This window comes from Drosophila innubila, chromosome X, assembly GCF_004354385.1.
Source record: "Drosophila innubila isolate TH190305 chromosome X, UK_Dinn_1.0, whole genome shotgun sequence".
NCBI lineage: Eukaryota > Metazoa > Arthropoda > Insecta > Diptera > Drosophilidae > Drosophila > Drosophila innubila.
Genome location: NC_047626.1, coordinates 33,028,905 through 33,038,633, shown reverse-complemented (window position 1 = coordinate 33,038,633; position 9,729 = coordinate 33,028,905). Strand labels below are relative to the sequence as shown.

At 36.5% G+C, this 9,729-nt stretch overlaps 1 protein-coding gene across 1 annotated transcript; it reads left to right on the top strand.

Annotated features, from left to right (window-relative positions):
- The first annotated feature begins 325 nt into the window (after positions 1-325).
- On the top strand, positions 326-8,724 carry LOC117793959 (PDZ domain-containing protein 8). The gene is made up of 8 exons (XM_034634424.1): positions 326-712; positions 791-1,033; positions 1,089-1,281; positions 1,350-2,595; positions 2,648-2,797; positions 2,857-3,489; positions 3,545-3,791; positions 8,333-8,724. The coding sequence occupies exons 1-8, from the start codon at positions 548-550 to the stop codon at positions 8,549-8,551; spliced, it is 3,096 nt and encodes a 1,031-aa protein (XP_034490315.1). The 5' UTR covers positions 326-547; the 3' UTR covers positions 8,552-8,724.
- The last annotated feature ends 1,005 nt before the right edge of the window (positions 8,725-9,729 follow it).

Genomic DNA, 9,729 nt, shown 5'->3' with positions numbered 1-9,729 from the left:
ATCGGAAAATAATTATATAGTTTTTAAACTTCAGAAAATCAACTCATAATATATAAAAAATATATTCGAACAGAAATTGTATTAGTTTTCCATTTATATTTAAAAAACGGATGACCGTCAACAGACGGTCTTACCCGTTAGAGGGTTAAAATAAATGTTTCCATACATGCGAGTATGGTCACTTTACAATGCAATACAAGTCAGCTGACAGCGTGACTTGCGCAGTTGTAAGTATTAGTATCGATTTTATTTTTGTAGTATATTTAGGCAATTGTAGTTGGCTAAAAGCCAAATTATTAAATAAATTTAGTACCTTGAATTACAAGAGAATACCATCAGAATACAGATGGACGGAGTGATTAGCTAGCATTTAGAGTCATATTGTCAATTTCTATGGACATTGACGATGCTTGGCATAAAGTAAAGCGTATGTGTACATAAGTATATCTAAAAGACTTATCACTCGCACATTGCCAAGAAAATAGTCCTGTAATTTGAAGTTGCATGCAGCGTTAGAAAACGGCGTATACGATAACAACGTATTAAAATGGAAATACCTATCTCCAATATATTGTTGCTCTGTTTGATATTCCTGCTAATTGGTGGCGTAGTCATGATATTACTTCAGTATTTGCTTTTCATAAAGTTTTCAAATCTACCCGATGAAAGTGAGGAACAGAAACAGATGAATGCTAAATATACTCTACCCCTGGTAAGTTACCTTTAAGATATTATTATTTAATTTGGAATTTTATATATTGTAACAACATCCATTTTTATGATATCTCAGAATATTAAGCAAACAGCCCGAAATCTAAATACAAGACAAACCGACGGAAGCACTTGCGAAATATTTCAGAGCAATGTCCAGAGCTCATCAACGTTAGTTTCTTTGAATTTTGTAATGCAGTTTCTGTTTCATGAATTTAAGAATTCGAATGGCGTACGCAAATGGTTCTATCGTAAGCTTTCTATTGAACTAGATGAACTTATTACTAAAACAACTACCGGAAAACTATTGGATAAGCTGACGGTAAGTTTATTTGATAGATTACAAAACAAAAAAATTGATTGTAACAATATTTCAGATCAAGGAACTGGATTTAGGCGATCAGTTTCCAGATATACGATCGCTTTCGGTACATAACGTACAACTCGACGAAACAGAGCAGCGCATTGAGAATTTGGACTTGTTATTGGATATTAATTATGTCGGAAATTTTTCAACTTCGATTGATGCGGACATGGTTCTGGGCAAGAAAGGCTCCATTATGTTAAAAGGTAACGATTACACAAAAAATAAAAGTATTCAAGCTATTGTGTTGAGCATATTGTTATATAACCTTTAGTAAAACAATTATCTGGCATGGCACGACTACAGTTTACTCGAAAGCCCTACACTCATTGGTCTCTAAGCTTTCTGGGCGATCCAGAACTAAACTTAGTTGTTGAGTCAAAATACCAAGGGCGCCAAATGCAATCAAATATTACAAACCTTATATCAAATCAAATACGCAAGGCGGTGCGTCGAAAACATACCCTGCCCAACTACAAGCTACGTTACAAACCTTTCTTTCATTGGGCGGCAGAGGATGAGAGTGGTGACTGTGATATACAGCCCAACGGAGGGCTTGTCGTACGAGTGGCAGAACTATCGCGACTGATGGCATGGCCAGGTACAAGCCACATCTACTGCACTATAACACTGGCACCAGTGCCCTTCATAGAGGCGCAACAAAAGGATAACCGTCATGTATTAATATCATTGGACATAAAAATACATAAAGCTAAGAATCAACAGATTGGTATTGTATTTAAACAGATCACCAGCCAGGTCAAAATCGAGTCGATTCTGCCAAACACACCAGCCTGTAAGTCAAAGCTTTTGCCTGGCGATACGCTTGTTGCCATTGAGGGTAAGCAAGTAACAACCATTCAGCAGATAGCCAAAATAGTCAAGAGCCTACAGTCTACAGTCTGTTGTTTACGCATTGAGCGCGTCATTCCTGGTATCATCCGTAACGATGCCATATTGGAGGATTTAAAGCAATATGAAGATTTGTGCGATATTCCCGCCACTGTCAAATCAGACATTGAAGAGACAGAGATGAATTCAAAACTTTTGGTAGTAAAGACAAGTGTTGGCCGCAACTGCAGCGAGTCAGGTCTGAGCTGTACACCAACCAATTCACCAAAAAAGTCAAATAAAATTGCGAAGGCCATCAAGAAGACGATAAGCCGTGATAGCGGCGACTATCTGAAGGATAAAGACAATTTAAAGTCGGCTTATACAAGCGATGATAAGTATTCCTCAGCTTCTGAAAAGCCACTCGATGAAGTCATTTACTTTTATCAACACTCAACCATCGATTGTACTCTTAGTCCCCTTATTCACATGGACGATCTATCCAACTTTCAGTTAGATTCCAATAGTCGATTTCTTAATGTATGTGTCTTTGGAAAGTGTGATGGTGAAAGCGCACTGCTCGGCTACTACAATATACAGATTGGCCAGATATTAGTCGAATGCTGCGAAACCAGTCTAAGTCAATGCCTCAAGCGGATAGCCTTAAATCCGGCAACTCTACTACCAGTGTAAGTTTTGAATATTGTTAAACAATTCCTAACTTAATACATATTTCAACAGAAAAGCGCACGCGTTGTCCAATCAGTCTGGGTTTAATCCTAACCTTTGCTTTGGTGACATTTTATTCGGATTTTCATGGAATGGCAATCCAAATGCTACTGCAACCGAGAACACAACTAAATGTCCAGTTAGGAGCTCATCTCCAGTCAAGTATATTGTAATATTTCGCACTATAACTTGCAAATCTAAGGATAATATTTTTTTTTTAGATCTCAGTCAGCTAACAGCGACAAAATTCAAGAAGACTATCTTGCGGACACGGTGTCACTGAAATCTTCAAATACTTCAGTAGATTGTGCAGCCACTAGCGCTAGCAATACAACGATACAGGCTGTGTCAAAAGCACATAACTTTATTCGAACCCATTTTCATCGCGCCACACAGTGCGATTTTTGTGGAAAAAAAATTTGGCTAAAGGATGCTATGCAGTGTAAGAACTGTACCATGTGCTGCCACAAAAAGTGCATTGCCAAATGTCAGAATGCGACCGTCTGTGGACCCGTTGAATGCTACGGACCCGTACAAACGACTCTTTCACCCCCTACAGCGGTAGTCAGCAAACCAGAATTGACAATTACACAACCAGAATATATGGAAATTTTAAACCCGAAATGTTCCAATGGCTTGCAAACAGACGAGACAGCTTCAGAAGGAAGCTGTGAACAGACCCAGCAAGTCAACCTTGACGTGCACGGAGCTAGCTTAACGGGAATGCTGACACAAGGAATAAAGCGGCAAGCCAGTAATCTGGATATACCAGGTATAGTGTCTTCACTGTCTGGCAATAATTCACAAATTAACTCAAAAAGCCTGCCTCCGAGTCCGCAACATATGCAATCGCGGTGAGTTACTCACGAGAATCACTTAACAAAGTAATTAAACTAATTTTCAATTTAGAAAGGCGTTGATATCGGAGGACACTTCAAAACAACATCATCCAAATCCATTTGAGAGGGTCACTCAGCATTTAGATGCACTACCGTTAGAATGCACATCGTTCAATTTTGAACAAGTCGTTCAGATTACTGAGGCAGTTGTAACACATGCTAGTAACGAGGACTTAATGAACCTGGCCAAGAACTACAGTAAGCACCTCTACTCGGAAGTTCCGCCCGATCGGCGAGTGGCTAAAATAAATGAACTGGTTTGTTTTCCTTCTAATTGCACTAAAAAAAAAACGATAGAAGTGTTGTATTCGGTACGCCGAAGCTTAAATACATTTAAAGACATGCTTAAAATTTATTTTTGTAAAATTTAGATTGTAGTTAGCTTTACAAGTACATGTCGTGACAATGTCGCTACGATGATGAGACTAGCATTTTCTAGTTTGCGTATAGCCTAATTTTTACTTTTGGACCAATCGTTCCTATGACAACTAATTGATATAATAAGACGATTAAAAGCAAAGGCCAGGATGTGTGCGACAATACAATTCTCAATATGTGGGTTTCTATTAGATATTTCCAGAAACAACAATGTTTTTTACACTAAGGTCGAAAGCTATATAATCAGGGGTGCCACAGAAAACTTAACCAACCGAAAATCTGTCAAAAAAGTATGGAGTTTTGGGAGATTTTAGGTTGGTTTTGATATCTGTGGCACCCAGAAATATAGTGATCCAATTCGGTAGGTTTCGACATATCTATGTATTGCCTGCAACAAAGTCGGACTGTACCAAGTTTTATCAAGATAGCTTCAAAGCCGAAAGACTAGTTTGCAATAAAACAGTCTGATATGGCTGTAAAGACTCAGCTCGCCATCCTGGTCAAAATGCACGAATTCCGAGAAGGTTTGCCCAAGAAACCATGGGTCTAAAACCTAAATCGAGCTTCACATTTTTAAAGAAAAACTATTCGTATTTTATATTTTTTTTAATTGCTAGCGGCGGGTTACTTAAAAAAAAAAATACCCAAATAGAGGGCAGCTTATGATTTCGTATCAAATCGTTCGCGCTCATGATAATCGTTTGTGAGCGTTCGTTTCGATCCAATCACGTTAGAGTAGCAATGATCGAAATGATATTTGAGCGTTTGTGAGTGTTCGTTTTGATCGAGTCAAGAGTCATGATCGAACTTGCTGGCTGATTTGATTTGATGCATACCCGTTTTGTTTAATCGATCGGATCGATCATAGAGTCATACTCGAGTTGACTCGTTCAGAAAATGTGCGAGACACAGCGCGCACATGGCAGCATTTGCGCTTACAATGATATGTATTTATGTGTGTAAATATGTATAAAAATGCAATAGTATTTATGCTTAAAACGTTAATTGTAAAATAAATTACGAGCTGCGTATACTTAAGTACGTAAATATGTGTGTATATACATACATATACGCAATTACACATGCCCATAATAAAATAAAAGTATTGTAATTTTTTTACAGACCGGAAAATAATATTAACCTTTAAATAATATAAAATAAATTATACTTTTTATAATTTTAATTAATTTTATTTTTTGATTTTAGTTTTAATTTAAAATTGTATTTTTTAACAGACATTTTTCATCATTTTATTTTAATTTTAATCAACTGCTCTAAGTTGACATTAAATAAATAAAAAAATATTTAAAATTAAATAAATGTATACAAATGCATTAACATAACTATAAATACTCATGTATATATGTACACATTTACTAAGAAGAAGAAGCAGACAAATACAAAAACAACACTGTCGTTTTCGATCATACTCGAACAATCACAATCAAATCAAATCAGTCAGCAAGTTCGATCAGGACTCTTGACTCGATCGAAACGAACGCTCACAAACGATCACGATCGATGAAGATCGTTGCTACTCGAACGTGATCAGATCTAAACGAACGCTCACAAACGATCACGATCTAATCCGATCGTATGACTCGAGCGCTACTCGACCAGAAATGCTCGAAAGCAAAACAATCAAACCCGCTAATCGATCGTTATCAAAGAGACCCGTGACTCGATCTATCCCGTTGCGACCGAGTCGTTGAGTTGATTTGATCGAACTTTTCGCTCTGGAGCTCGATCATACTCGAACATACCCGTTGCAGCTCAACCCAAGTCAAACTTTGCCCTTTTAAGTCCGCTTTGCTTCGAAAACTATCTAGCTCGATGCAAAAGACAGTTTTCCCGTGACCCTTAACAATTTTACAAAGTTGATTTCTTGAAGAGTAAATACCCCAATTAACCTTCCTATTTTTTTCATGGGATAGATAATGCCAGCAACGACTCTGCAGCCGCTGAACCATTTGCTAACTTTTTTCAATCCACCTACTCTCCAATCTCCACTTCCATCTTATCTTATCCTTATTCTATTTTCAATCAAACACTATGTTTGCTCCCTCTATTCCTTATAACAATATAATCTCTTCAATTAGATCTTTAAAATCTTCTTTCATTCCTGGGCCAGACAACATTCCTAGTTGTCTCCTTTAGGAATGCTGCTCTTCTTTAGCTGCTCCGTTGCATAAGCTTTTAATCTATTCCTTGAATCTTCAATCTTTCAATGGAAAATTATTCCTTAATTATTTGAAATACTTGTTTCTTCTTTGCAGCATCTCTGTAAACCGATAATTTCCCCTGCACAACATAGCATTATTAAGGGTCAATCCATTACGACCAACTTACTTGAATTTACCACCCTGGTAAATGATGCATTTTCAGAGAAAAAGCAAACTGATGTCATATAAACTGACTTCAGTAAAGCCATGACCTCTTACTTTACAAACTTAACTGCATAGGTTTCCCTCCCGCCTTTATAAGTTGGGTTTCCACCTATCTAAAAGTGCTTCTTAGGTCAACCATTTCGAGTTCGGTCCACGTTACTTCTGGTGTACCTCAAAGTCGTGATTGGTGCCTTTATTTTTTATCCTTTTCATAAACAATCTACCCACTATTCTGTCCGATTCTTATATTTTAATGTATACGGATGATGTTAAGCTTATATTTTCATACACAGATTCGCTTCTTCAAAATCTCAATTGCTCAAAGTGTATGTTCATGACATTTAGTCATAGTAGGTCCTATTTATTTTCGTATACGATTGACAATACCCCTTTGCAAAGTATAAAATCTGTTAGGTAATGACGTCAAAGGAGTACTTGGTTTCATTATACGTTGGTCGAAAAAATGAATTGATCCTTTCACCACTTAACTCCTTTACGTATCTTTAGTTCGTCCCACCCTGAAGTACTGTTCATGCATTTGGTGCCCGCAGTATCAAATAAAACAGATTCGATTTGAATCAGTTCAAAAGCAATTTTTGCTTTCCGCCTTACGTGGTTTTAACTGGGATCCCAGCCTTTGTTTACCACCTTCTTCTTCTTCTTCTTCTCAATCTTCCGTCTTTAATTTATTGTAGGAAAACTCTTGTGGTTGTTTTTCTTCATAAATTTATTATCGGCGAGATCGATTCTAGTTACCTTCTGGGCCGCCTCAGCTTTTCAGTCCCCCGCAGGTCTACTAGGAATTACAAGCTATTATTACCTACATGCACAACCAATTACGGTTAACACGGTTCGTTTCGTGTTTTATGCTCCAGTTATAATAGCCTCTTTCACGTTTTCTCCTCAGAACTCTGATTGGAGTTTTCTGGGTTTTCCCCAATCCTTGCAACAAATGTTGGAACATTTATAATTATTGCATACCCCAGAATTAATTTTTTATTTTATTTTTTATACCCTGAGCCCATTGAAAATGGGCAAAAAAGTGTATATTGTGTTTGGAAGAATGTATGTAACAGGCAGAAGTATACATATTCTTGATCAGGATCAACAGCCGAGTCGATTGAGCCATGTCCGTCTGTCCGTCTGTTTGAACGCGTCGATTTCAGAGACGATAAGAGCTAGAGACTTCAAAGGTTGGTTCCTGGATACCATACGCAGATCAAGTTTGTTTCCAATTTTGGATGCCACGCCCTGTTCGCCCACAAATCGCTTTAAAGAATTAACAGGCGCAATTTGTAAGGTAGCACTCCCTAACTGAACAATCAGTTGAGAAGTAAGCATATTAAACGACCGTGAAAAGCGATTGACCCATAAATAGAGAAGATATTTCGGAATTTGTTTTAATTCAATAATTACATCTGCATTACAAATTGAGCGTGCGAGCGGGACAGCATATATACGTTTATATGCAAGCCGCGCGCAACTACTCTTGACATGTAGAGTCTACATCGATTCCGAGCGATTACGATGACGATTTGCGACTTTTCAATTTGAATTTAATTATACCCTGAGCCCATTGTTTTTTGTTTTTAATTTTTTTGTTAGAGAATTTTTTGATTTTGTACATTCTGACCAGATTTGGTTCAAATCGGTTCCATATATTATGTAGCTACCATAGGAGCAATTGGTCGAAAATAAACATCTATAAAAGAGTACCTGGGCTCAGGGTATCCTACTGTCGAGCGTGCTCGAGTGTAGCCACACCTCACCTCGAGCGAAGCGAGTAGGGGGCGGAACCCCCGTGTTTTCAGTTCATAATTTATATTTAATATTAATTTAACATTTTTTTTCTTAGTAAATTTTTCTTTGCCGACTGCTTTTAGTCGTGCATAAATAAATATATATATATAAACAAAATCACTTAAGTCAAGTTTCCAAGAAGATTCGATCGAGAATTTCGTTTGGCCTTAAAATTTCAATTAAATTAAATAAAACTTTCAATTAATAGTGTTTATTATGTATTTTTATTTCAGATAACGAAACTAAAGTTTGCATTAGATGCGGAAACTGAAGGTTATACTCTATTAAATGACACTGAAAAAGCTATTTCCAATAGGTTGAAATCAGAGAAGCCATGGAAATCAACGGACACCCCGAAAAACAACTCGGAGGAGCGAGTTCAAGCCCTGAGCATCATCATGCTATATTTGTGCACAGGATTACAGCATGCGCAGGGCAAAGTTACGCAGTAGAGAACATTAAAATATAATATTTGTGTTGTATTTGACTGTACAAGTGTTAGTGAACCTATAGGCATTTTTAATTCATTTTGTAGTATAACTTTATCATTTAGCCGTTTGTTTTGGAAAAATATGTATTTATGTCTTTCTTGAAATATTTTTTAAATAAAAATTCCATTAAAATATATGATTTAAGACTCTGATCAAAATGATTAATAAAATGTTAAGAAAAAAATATCAATAAAATTACGGAACAGTTGAGAGAACTCGATGCCGTTTGGCTCGCCGAAAATTTAAAATGCCCTCGCAGAGCGCTGAATTAAATTGAAATTTAATCACTGCGGACGGCAGTTCGCGCTAGTGACGAAAACAGCACGAAGGGTGCAAAAGGCGACTAGCAATTTATACAGCTAATATGGAAAATTTGCTATATTACAGTAGGCAACAGCCGAAAAATTACAAGAGCCAAACATACTTTTTTGGATAGATTTGGGGCCCCAAACGACGAAAAACATTTTTTTTTTGTCTATGGTGGGATTTTTTTTTAAATTTTTCAAAAATCTGGCTTATTACTTTTTTTCAGAGATGCACCCACATTTATCAAAGCTTTACTTTTTCTGAAAGCTTATGAATATATTTATATTTCATTTATACACAGTCTTAGTTTTAAACCAGTACTTTAAGGAGATATCAAATTTGAATTAAGAAAATGATAATTTTTTTTTTAGCTTTTTTCACTTTAAAATTTGAGGAAAAGTCGAAAAAATTTATTACATTTTATTTACTATTTTATTTGCATAGCTGCCTTAATTACGCGTCGTACATTATTTTTAAGATACATTCATTATCATTTAATCTATGAAGAGACAAAACTTTTTTGTTTTCTGGGATTATTACCACCAATTTATATCTATGGAGAAACAGCTGAGTTATTAGCATAAGAGCGAACCTACCTCATTTTGCTTTTTCAATTTCGCTCTTAAACTTATGGGGTTGATTGCAGTCGGACAGGTTGTAATAGCCCATTTCATCCCGTTATTATGAATGGTAGGTCAAATTTAAGCATTGCCTGGTATTATCGAGTGCTACCTGTTTTTGGTACTAACTACCGCACCTGTAAAACAGGTGGCTTGTATAGCACAAAATAAGGTAAGTAGCTGTGATAGTTCAAGTTTTCAACTAAAAGTATT

What these genes read in the sequence shown, in the direction of transcription:
- LOC117793959 (XM_034634424.1), top strand. Translation starts at nt 548, where the DNA reads ATGGAAATACCTATCTCCAATATATTGTTGCTCTGTTTGATATTCCTG. An exon ending in CTAAATATACTCTACCCCTG is followed by an intron (nt 713 to 790) that starts GTAAGTTACCTT and finishes ATGATATCTCAG; the next exon opens with AATATTAAGCAAACAGCCCG. An exon ending in AGGCTCCATTATGTTAAAAG is followed by an intron (nt 1,282 to 1,349) that starts GTAACGATTACA and finishes TATAACCTTTAG; the next exon opens with TAAAACAATTATCTGGCATG.